Below are 12022 nucleotides of genomic sequence, written 5' to 3'. Positions count from 1 at the left end.
AAAAMAACATTCTGTGACTGTGTTTGCACTTGTGATGACTCCATGTTTTTTTCTATTTCAGTCAGATAGTAAGAACTAAGCAGGATATGTATACAGCATACCTGACTTTACCTCATATTGGTCCATCCTTCTAACGATGAAGAGATGTCCAAAGCTATAGTTTTTAATGTTATATTTTTGGTTGTCTATTTTTAGACAACCCCAATCTATCCCATACTTTCTGCTCACAACAATTGATTTAGATTTCCATGCATCTCCACAACCTGAAATGTTATGAGCCAGCAAACCACATTATATGGATATATCCACATAAATTCGTAAAGATGTTCCCATAAAACTTTCTGGCTTTATTTTGAAGATATAATGCACCTGTGCGTATATAATGGACTGTGACCATCCCTCAAAGGCCGGTACCTACAGCATTGGAGCAATGGGCAACTTTCTTCCCTTATGTCCATATTATTTGCTGTATACTACCATCATGTGGAGCAAAGCTGCTACTGCAAGTTGGCCCTTTTATTTCAATATTTGCACTGTATCTTTGCACACTCACAGAGCCCAACAAACTCACACACACACACACACACACACACACACACACACACACACACACACACACACACACACACACACATTTATACTGACTCTACACACCCGCACACCAACTCACATGCAAGCTGCTGCTACTCTGTCTATCTTATATCCCGTTGCCTAGTCCCCCTTATATATATCTACATCCATCACTCCAGTATCCCTGCACATGCATGGTATTGGAACTGACTTTTAAAATATTTCCTGTATATAGTATGCCTACTTACTTACTTTATTGTGTATTTCATATTTCTTATTATTATTTATCGTGTGTTCCTTTCTAGTGATACATTGTTATTGATTATTGCATTGTTGGGTTTTGAGTTTGCAAGCAAGGCATTTCACTGTACTTGTGCATGTGACATTACAACTTGAAAGAAAATCATTATTTATTGAGTTAGCTACCACTAGACGACGCTGTGACTTCGCTACCACCTTTAAAAGACCTAATACATGCGGAAGTGAATGGTTTTTGTAGATAATTAACATGAACTGTGTCTGTTCTCTTTAATGTATTATTTTCTCTGGTATTAACGTGTTCCTTTGAAATACCGCCGGTTCGTTCTCTTACCAATTTGTTGTTATCTCATCACCCGTGTTAGAAGCTGTCGGCTAGCACTGCTTGGTGCACATGCAGTCTTTAGTGCCCGGCTTTCATGTTTAAAAAAWATATATATATTTCCATAGTATAGCAATGTTCTCTGTTTTACAAAATGAAGACGACGCTCGAGCAGTCGAACATGCAGTTAGAACAGCGATACATACTATTGTGAGTGTTATTTCTAGTATCAACAGTGCCAAAATACAGGAATATCAAAGTAAGTTGGCTGAGAAGGACAAAGAAAACGAAACGCTGAAACGCAAAGTTACAACAGCAGAACGTGAGGTCACAGCATTGCGAGGCTCCTTTGAATTTTCTGAAAATGAATGTCATCAAGTCAGGTCAAGCACTTAMGCACTTTCACCAGAAATGCAAAGAGGGAAACCAATTTGCAATGAAAACGAGGTGTCAAGCAAAGCTGAGTGGAGAATAGATTTCCCCTGTGAGTATTGTCCCGATTGTTTTTATCCCAATGTTTAGCTCTTTGACATGCACTTACCAACCCCTACTTTTGTCCAAATATAATGTTTTGATCACATGTCTTGGTGGAAGGACTCCTCCACAGGTTTTTTCCCAGTGCAAAGACACAGCTTTTCCCACTGGGGCATCAACTATTTATATGTCCCATCACCAGAACCCTACCTCCCATTCTGCAGAAGAGCCTGGGCTTTTAGCAGAGCTAACCAGAGGCCAGTCCCCATCACCCAGTCCAGTCACCAGACCAGTGATAAAAGAGYAGCCCTCTGACATTGAGACATTCTACATTAAATGGGAGATGAGTGAGGATGGTATTAGGGAGCAACGGGAGGGCCTAGGCCCGATACACATCCTGGGAAAAGAGTACGAAGCCCAGCAGACGGGTGGAACTCCAACCAGGCAAAGAGATGGAACTCACCCTGTAGCTGGTAGCCAGAGTGGACATGAGTATGGGGAGAGATCGACCAMGCATCTGAAAAGTATGCATGTGAAATGATGAGATTATGATTTTTTTTTAAATCAAGTTTAAGAGGATCATGCCAACGACAATATGGTTCTATTGTCTCAGGGAGCGCAGAGACACAGAGGAGGTTCAGAGAGAGAGTCCGTGCTGACCCTGAGAAGTTCCGGGCCTACAAGGAGAAGGAACGACGCAGGTAAATAGGTTACTGTACCTTTCACTACCACAGTCTGGGTGTCCACCTTCAATATAGTCTTGAGGAGAATATTGACGTTAACTTGAATTCAATTAATCTTAATTCCATTGTCCTACATGGAGACGTTCATTTCAGACATTTGAAAACAGAGCATGCAATATGTTTATATTTGATCATGTGTATGTGCATTTGTTGAAGAATCTGTGTTCATACTCACTCTTTTTTTTCAGGAATCAGCAGAGGAAAGTGTCGATATCAGATTTACCTGAAGAGACCCGCAGATTGAAGAGAGAGGCCTGGAGAGAAGCAGCCAGACGCTGTCGTGCCCGCAAAATGTCCTTTTTGCAAACAAAACCCACACAGCCCTGCCACCTCCCACAGAACACAGAGACACCTGGGGAGACTAGGGGACACCACAGACAGTAGGGGGGGATTAGGCCTGCACAGATGAGTTTAGGCTGCCAAACAAAGATGGGGATTTGGGATCATATTTGTTGATATCTCCTTTGTTGTTTGAGAGGATGAATTCTGTATCATATTGTAATGATCCAGTTATTCAATGAATTGGTTCGGGCTGTTAATGTTCTATGATTTTTTTATTTAGAGATGTCGGTAAATTAATTCACATTGTACACCATTTGCTATTGTTCACTGATTTACCACTAGACGGTGCTGTGATTGAGCCACCCCAAACACATTTGACACGTGACGCGCGCGATTGGCGCGGCGGAAGTGAACTGCTAGGTAAACGTTGAGCTGTAATACAGTTGCTCTCTAAAACATGTCAAATAAARTTTCTTCTGAATATTTTATACAAGTGAGTGCCTTTGAAATACCACGTTTTCGTTCGCTTTCTCTCTTTGATAATATTGTTACTGAAGGGTTACAAACTGACGCACACATCGGTAAAGTTGTTGGCTGCTGACTGTTTAGCCAGCTGAGCTAGCTAGAAATGTTACGTTACAGTGCCACAGACAAAAGGGTTAGCTAGTTATCAGCTGCTTCACTCTGTGACTTGGCCAACTTAGCAAACTTGATAACGTTAGYTTGTGTGGGTGAGTTAAAAAGAAGAAAAGAAATCTCCCAAGTAGAGTAATGAATTCCTGTTTACATAACGAAGAAAACGCTCGTGCAGTGGAAAACGCTATCAGAACAGCGGTAAATACTGTCATGGATGTTATTTACAATATGAACACTACCAAAATACTAGAATATGAAAGGAAGGTGGCAGAGAGGGACAAAGAAAATGAAACACTTAAATGTAAGCTTAAAAAAGCTGAAGACGAATTAACAACATTTCGAGTAGGCCTATCCTTTGAATTGTCTGCACTGTCACCAGAAAGAGATTTTGGGAAACCGATGTGCAATGAGAACGAGGTGGCAATCGAAAATGATTGGAGAATGGATTTCCCCAGTAAGTAGCTCTGTCCTGATTGCTTGTTTATCAGTAGTTCATAATACTGTACATTCCCACTCAAGTCACCGGTGCATAAATGTCAGTGTGTACATCATTATAGACACTATGATATCATGAGGATGAATGTATTCGTAGTTGATATTCCCCATATGTTAAAGTAATGCTGTTGCCAGTACTGAGACAAATCTGGTACATGAGGTCATGTAGCTAACTACCCAATTTTCCTCAGTATATGCTCTGCAGATTATCATTGTGTACTAGGTACTGCCCCATTTAACATTGCAACGCCTATGATGAGACATCTTCTTGTAATCTTGTTCATTTTAACCGCCCTGCTGGTAAAGGCAACTTGAAAATGTCTATGCTCAAACCTGGCCAGTTTGTGACCAACCCCTGCTTTAGATATCATGTATTTGTTTCAATCCCAGGTCTCAATGCAGGGACTCCTGGGCTTTCAGCAGAGCGAGCCAGAGGCCAGTCCCCATCAGCCATTCCATTCACCAGCCCAGTGATAAAAGAGGAGCCTGCTGACACTGGGTCTTTCTACATCAAATGGGAGATGAGTGAGGAGAGCATTGCAGAACAACAGGAGGGTTTAGGCCCGATGCACATCTTGGGGAAAGAGTCTGATGGAACGTCTTCTGTTGCTGGTAGCCAGAGTCCAGGCGATCGACGTTCAGAACAGTCTGAGGAGACATCGACAGAGCATGTGAAAAGTATGCTTGTGTGTCTTGTCTCTGTCCTTTTCTGTTTGTTGATGTTGTGTTTTTTATAGTGGAGTGGTGAGAGGATTGTAAAGTTGTAAGGGGTCTTATGGGTTTAAAAACAACTGTCTGCTATGCAGTTCATAGTAAAATCCAAGTTGAATTCAGGTTTAAGAGGATCATGCCAATAACAATACGGTTCTATTGTRTCTTGACATCAGGGAGGCTGTCAAGCGCAGAGACACAGCGGCAATACAGAGAGAGAATCCGTGCTGACCCTGAGAAGTTGCGGGCCTACAAGGAGAGGGCAAAATGCCGGTATGACCTTTCATCCACACAGTCTGGGTGTCCACAATTTCACTTAAATTGTGATTCAATTTAGTTAAGTTCTCTTGCAAAACATGGAGCATGCAATATTTCTCACATGTTTAGCATATTTTAGTGCTTTGACTGGTCTGGATTTTGGGTTGTCAGTTATTTTTTTATTTATCTGTGCTGTGAAAGACAAATCCACAGTAAAATACTCTCAATGTGTTTTGCAGTGTAACACAGTAGATTACATTACAATTTTGGACTTTTTTTTTTCAATGTGGGAAAACAGTACTGTAATCTTCCGTAATATAAAGCTTCCTGTTATATTACTGTACTTCACATAAAAACATATTTACAGTTAAGAGCGTTGGGCCACTAACCGAAAGGTCGCTGGTTCAAATCCCCGAGCCGACTAGGTGAAAAATCTGCCGATGTGCCCTTGCGCAAGGAACTTAACCCTAATTGATCCTTTAAGTCGCTCTGGATAAGAGCATCTGCTAAATGACAAAAATTGTGTTAAAGTCAACAGTGCTTCACTGTCGGGAGAATATTTTAATAGATATTTTAAAATATCATTGATTGTCACGAAAGGTCTGTGTAAAGTATAAATGGAAAAGGTTTATTGTCTAACCGGACATGTTAGACTATGTTGAGKCAWTTCAGCTCAGATGTCTTGGTTCCGATGCTACAGGCAGGATACGCTTCTGTCAGTAGATCCCTATCAAAGAGACTCTGACACCTATTCTTGGACTGTCAACAGTGAAAGACCAGTACAAAATGATCCACCTTGTTGCTAATGAGGACATGACAAATGGTCAAATTTGAAAGAAAATGGACTGTTACAAGAGCCTCCCATCATCATTGTCAATAATTCTCTACCAGGATGCATTGGAGGTACCAAATAATCTTGGCTCAGACAAAAATAAACATATAATAACATATTGGCTTTGTATAGCACTGTGAACACTTGCCACACAAGCAACCATCAATTTATCCCATGCAATTGGTATTGCTTTTTAGGGAGGAGGATGATGATGAGGATTGGATCAGCAACTTTCATGTCCCTTGGCAGCAGACGCCTGAAAGCCTCAGGCGAGCCATTGCAGAGGGACGAAGAGTCGAGGCGGCAGATAGGCGGCTGATGGTGAGGATCACCGTTGATGCAATGCGTGTACACTGCCTCAACCCCAACAAGAAAGTATGTGCAGAAATAGCCAAAGCCATAGTTGCAGAATATCCAGAGAGCTTTGCAGACCTGTCAAAAGAAGGGGAACTGCTTAGCAGAAGGTACTCCTCCTTGCTCACCCAAATAAAGACAAGAGTGGAGCATGTGAACCGGAACACTGAAAATAGAATACGCAGACCCAAGATGAGCAAAAAAGGGGAACACAGCAACAGACAAGCCAAAACAGCAAGAACAAAAGTGGACAGTTATGGGTGCATCAACTGGCACCCACACYACCTTCCGGAAGGAGAGACTACTGAGTCCATGGAAAACAAGAGACAGATTATGGCCACCATTTTCAACATTGCAGGCCCCATAGGTGTGGACAGGGGAGACGTGGATGAATTCATGAGGCTTACGTACATTAACCAACGCCACATGATAAATGCATGGCCAGCCCCAAGCATCGGTGATGTCAAGGAACAATGGCCTTTTCTTTTTACCAAGAGATGGCTCTGCGCCCACTTCCACATGCTCACTGGAGTTGAGATCGACCGCTGCCTCAGTGACGCTCTGCTGAGCAAGGGAAASACCATTGTCAATTTCTTCCGAAGTCAGAAACCCAAATGGAGGAGAGGCATCATAAGTCTCCTCAATGACATTGAAGGTGACCTCAGTGGAAACAACAAGGACCTCACAGCCTGTGCTGCCATTCTTCTGGTGCTGTCCCACTTCAGAGAGAAAGAGGACTCTCTCTTCCTCTTGGCTGATGTAAGTTATTGTGTGTGATTTTATTCAAATAAAAAACATTGTATTCTGATTGTTTCATACTGGGACTATATACATTATACTGTGATTTTACACACATGATTGATCATATCAAGATTCAACAACCTTCTTTTTGTGTTTAATGTAGGTGAATGACACCCAGATGGATGTAGAGGCTCAGTTGCATTTGCCGGCCACTCCAAGACTTATCATGCTTGGTAATGACAACATTTTGTGTATGGACTGGAGATMATCATATTCATYAKTCAGKTTATGTCSARGGTMMGGCTAMATAAACCACCAGAAATACGTACTGGTACTTAACTACATAATGTTAACGCTGCACAGAAGAATAGAACAATAAGATGAATTCTAGCCTAAATACTGTAATATTTAATTGTGGTGGAACAGTAATATATTGTGTAGGCCTATATTAGAAAATATCTTGTGTAACACAATCATTATTACTGTATACTTCAGGGAGTTCCCTGCTGGCTTCATCTAAATGGATGGTGTCGATCGAGGGAAGAGTGGTCTGTGTTTTGGAAAATCAGTCCGACTTTGCTGCTGCCCTCTCTGTGCTCTTCGGCTGTTTCTACGTGTTCAATACAGAGTACCAGGAGACAGCCTCAGCAACACTGGAGTTTATTCAGAGGCAAGTATTGAACATTTATTCATCCAGCACTTACATTTGTCTTGCATGCCTTGCAGTTAAATTACATTTTGTTTTTGCTTATCTCAGTTTTGAGAGACTTACRTAGTGTTGCAAAGGGAGGGTATATTACTGGAAACTTTAGTTTACCAGTAAACTACCAGATTTTTGGTATRTTTCAAGGATTTTATGTAATCTATTACAATACATATAGTGGCCCTTTTGGGTACCTCAGATTATCACAGGTGTCTGTAATTATCTCTGGCCCTCTGTGTGGCCTTATCACATGTAAATATATGAAATAATTAAAGAAGATGATTTTAAAATAGAAAAACAAAGCTGTAAAACATTAATTAGGCTATTTTCTCTTGAACCTTATAGTCTATCTACTAGAAACTCATGGACAATATGGACACATATATAAAAAATTAATACTATATATGAATACATATGTTTTAAAGTTATTCAAGTATAAATTACCAAAGTTACAATAGATTGCCATACATTTTCTCCTAACTACCAAAATTACTGAAGATTCTGGTAGATTGGTAAATTACCGGTAGCTTTGCAACCCGAATTGAAAGAATTGTGAAAGCAATGCCTGGATTGACTAACTCTTCTATGTTGACTGTTTAGGTGTCTAGTAGGGATCAACCCAAATGAAGGAACCAAATGCTCTTCATACCTTGATTCAGAAGCCGGGGTGAGCCGCAGGACTGGAAGAGTTGTGCAAAGGAAGACCGATGCAGTTGCCGCCTTCCTCAAAGACCTGACTGAATTTGAATGGTGAACCAGTTTCATAGGAGATGCAAACACACAAACAAGGATGCACATACATGATGCATAGCTTCAAATGTTGTAATGTTGCTCTTGTTTAATATCAATCAATCACCACTACAGATTGCAATTGAGATCTGTCATCTTGGAATATTTGTCCTATGTTTCTGTTGGCTGGTCCTGTCTGTGATGGGGAAACGTGATTTTATAACTTTTATGTTATAATGATGTTCTAAATGATTACTGGAAGTGTTTTTTTTGTTGACAAATTTTAAGACGTTTTGTAGACTTATTGTAAACAAAATCAGTGTGATAAATTCTATTTTSTTCGTAACGAGTTCCCATTTCCCTACAGTGTTAAAGGGGCAGTGCAGTTAAACTTGATTTTCCTGCTTTGTTATATATTTCCACACGATGAGGTTGAAATAAAACTCAGAAATTGTGAAAATTATGCCCTTTTTTGTGTAAGAGCTGTTTGAAAATTGCCTGGAATTGCAGCCAGTCTAGTTGGGATGGAACTTTTTGGCCCACCTCATGACGTCGCAATGTGATCTAATTATAATAGATCAATGATTGTTCATCTGGGTAAGGGGGTGGGCTCTAGACCATCCTATCAGCCAATCTGGTCTGTGTATGTAAATAATGTATACTCAAATGTGTTTCCTAATGCCCACATGATCAAACTGAGCATTTTTAGGGCCAAAGGAGGCTCAAGGAAATAAATGGTTAAACATACAGTATATGTTGGAGTTATTTTTCATTAAATACCGTGATTTGTTATACATATGGTGATGATTTAAAAATAGAATTACATTTTACATTTTAGTCATTTAGCAGACGCTCTTATCCAGAGCGACTTACAGTAGAGAGCATACATTTTTATTACATTTTTTTACATAGTGAGACAAGGATATCCCTACCGGCCAAACCCTCCCTAACGACGCTATGCCAATTGTGCGTCGCCCCACGGATCTCCCGGTTGCGGCCGGCTGCGACAGAGCCTGGGCGCGAACCCAGCCCAGCCTGGGCGCAAACCCAGAGACTCTGGTGGCGCAGCTAGCACTGCGATGCAGTGCCCTAGACCACTGCGCCACCCGGGAGACACCCTAATTCCCATTACAAAGAGTGCATGGGGGCTTAAGCTGTTATCTTTTTCAATATTACTTATTTGTGATAAAACGTCCTGTTTTGGATTAAACTGCATTTTGCCATTGCCAGTCTAGCTTGAGGAATGGAATTTGTCTACTCCTTACAGTGAGGTGTTTTTCTCTGACTGGTAACCAATTAATTTCACACCTTAAATTACAGTAAAATGTTAAACAATTTTAAGTACAATTGGCCATAAATCAATAAGATCTCCAGTAATCCCCCATTCATTCAACCTGTACTTGATGTGTGTGTTCTGCTGCTGAGTAGTTTATTTAAAAAATGTTGCACTTGAATGGGATTAATAGTGAGTTGGGAGGCTATGATCAAAACTCACCCAATCTAGCTGATTCTATTAGGTGACACTCAGGTTACCTGTTCAAGAGGTCATTTTGACTGCATCTACTGTTTATTGTCAAATCAAATGTACTATCCATGTGCTCTTCTTGACACGCTTCTGTTTGTTTCTTTGTTCATTCTTTATCAAATTTAACCAATAGAACTCATGGCTCAACGAAGAAGGTGTGTGACAACTGCAAAAAGTTGTTAAATTGTGCTTCTAAAATATGTGAGAGCTGCAAAGCTGTGCAGCCTTTCAAGAAATACCACAAATTACGCAATAAGGCAATGGACAAGACACTGATGGAGTGGGCAAGAAAGACCATTCTGCACAACAATGTTGCCAGGTTCCTGGACTCACTTTTTATAATGGTAACTCTCTACATTTCTGGACACATTCTTAGCTTTATTCCATTTGAATTGAACTAATTCCCATTTTATTTATGATTTGCAGCCATCTGATTGAAATGATAATTCTCTAAACCCTTTTGTCTTCTTCAGCTCCGGAAAGTGCATGCTCTGGGCTTTAGSCCCGTCCTCCTCATAGGGAAGCAGTCCCGTGGAGGCTGCTGGGGAGTAGAAATCATGATGCCCACCAACCCTCAGCCAGGTCTGGAGGAGGACTGCCTCCAGGAGCTGCTCAAATACTATGAATCTTTACTGAAGCGTAAGTTACTCTCCACTCTCAACAGCATCCACAACATACACTGAGTGTACAAAACATTAAGGACACCTGCTCTTTCCATGACATAAACTGACCAGGTGAATCCAGGTGAAAGCTATGATCCCTTATTGATGTCACTTGTTAAATCCACTTCAATCAGTGTAGATGAAGGGGAGGAGGCAGGTTAAAGAAGGATTTGTAAGCCTTGCAACAATTGAGATATGGATTGTGTATGTGTACCATMCAGAGGTTTAATGGGCAAGACAAAATATGTACCTTTCACTGGTAGTAGGTATCCTTAATGTTTTGTACAGTCAGTATACGTTCAACATACATACAACAGCATATACCAACAACTCCCCTCTGTGTAACAACACATCAAGGTGAAGATTGCAGAATGTATGCTACATTCTTTTATTATTTATAAAAAATACCTGCCATTTTTCTTCAAACAGATATGCCTGACAACCAGCCCCCCACTAACTCCACAGAAGCCACCAGTGGTAGTGTCCTGGAAGGACAAGCGGGACAGGACGGAGACGAGGGTGACGTTAGCACTGGGGAAGGAGTGGACGAAAGGGCTMCAGATGTGGAAGTGGGAGAAGATGATGGTGATAGAACTGAGGGACATGAAGAGGACAAGGAACCTGATTACCAGCCACCTGCCAAGAAGACAAAGTAGAGCAAGCTGCACRACACCACAGAGGTGTGCTCTCCAAACTTAGCCATAATAGTATTTTTTTTAAATGTTGTGCAACAGCTGTATGCATGTTCATGTTTTCTATCAAGCATCTGTCTGTGRGAGAGGCCCGATAAATAAACGACTTAAGGCAGAAAAACAGCATTATTCATTATTTTAATCTCCTTGTGGAAATGTACCAATCCAGACAAAATACATACATCTACTGAAATGTAAAWCAATGACTGTCCACCAAGGTTTAGGCTTACTTCAATTTGCGCACGGTCTGTATTTATGACTGGTTATAAAATCAAAGTTTKTTTGCAGATGTTATCGCAGGMGGAGCGAATTGCTTGTGTTTCTATCTCCAACAGTGCAGTGATAATACCTAGAAAACAATAAGCACATCATCCAAAAGCAAAGGTTGGGCGGCTCTACTACGACAGCCCTAGTGTGTGTATCTGTGTTGTGGAGCCTGTGTTCATACTCATTCTCTCTTCAGGTATTATCAGAAGAGGGTGCTGATATCAGATCTACCTGAAGAGACCCAGAGACAGCAGAGGGAGGCCTGGAGAGATGCATCCAGACGCCGTCGTGCCCGCGAATTGTCCTCCCTTCAGACGAACCCCACACAGCCCTGCCACCTCCCCCAGAACACAGAGACACCTGGGGGGACTAGGYGATGCCACAGGGGCAGGCAGTAGGGTGGAAGGTTTGGATAGCTACTGGACAGTTCTTTTGACATTCCATACAGACCACTTACTTTAAATGAGATCTTGAGCATGGCCTTTAACAGTTTCAGGACTGAATAGATACCTGGTTCATCTCTGTAATTAGTGTCATTTAGCCTATCAACAGGTTGCACTGTTTGTGCATGTTCAGGAGTTTCCTGACAGGTTGAACTTACAGGTGTACCATATCATCCATACTTGCAGTGTTATTCTATCAGTTGTTCAATTTAGCATTAAATATTGTACAGTTTGTAATGGCAATAAAGCGAGACAAATGTTTTTCCTTTTTCATTTAAACATACTGTCCATCTTTTGCAAATGAATAACATTTAACAAACTTAAG

General features: G+C 41.1%; 1 protein-coding gene across 4 annotated transcripts; it reads left to right on the top strand.

Moving 5' to 3' along the window:
• The first annotated feature begins 1044 nt into the window (after positions 1 to 1044).
• On the top strand, positions 1045 to 8855 carry LOC111958853 (uncharacterized). 4 transcript variants are annotated; one of them, XM_023980156.2, is made up of 10 exons: positions 1045 to 1634; positions 1827 to 2148; positions 2238 to 2325; positions 2556 to 3739; positions 4171 to 4458; positions 4668 to 4764; positions 5779 to 6694; positions 6840 to 6909; positions 7172 to 7346; positions 7980 to 8855. In XM_023980156.2, the coding sequence occupies exons 4-10, from the start codon at positions 3421 to 3423 to the stop codon at positions 8131 to 8133; spliced, it is 2019 nt and encodes a 672-aa protein (XP_023835924.1). In that variant the 5' UTR covers positions 1045 to 1634; positions 1827 to 2148; positions 2238 to 2325; positions 2556 to 3420; the 3' UTR covers positions 8134 to 8855. The 4 variants fall into 4 exon arrangements, with proteins under 4 accessions (XP_023835924.1, XP_023835925.1, XP_023835922.1 ...); XM_023980157.2 differs by having other exon boundaries at positions 1758 to 2148; XM_023980154.2 differs by having other exon boundaries at positions 1745 to 2148.
• Positions 8856 to 12022: the final 3167 nt, after the last annotated feature.

This window comes from Salvelinus sp. IW2-2015, linkage group LG35 (assembly GCF_002910315.2).
Source record: "Salvelinus sp. IW2-2015 linkage group LG35, ASM291031v2, whole genome shotgun sequence".
NCBI lineage: Eukaryota > Metazoa > Chordata > Actinopteri > Salmoniformes > Salmonidae > Salvelinus > Salvelinus sp. IW2-2015.
Note: the sequence above shows the minus strand (reverse complement) of the source record. Positions and strands in the feature narration are given on the sequence as shown.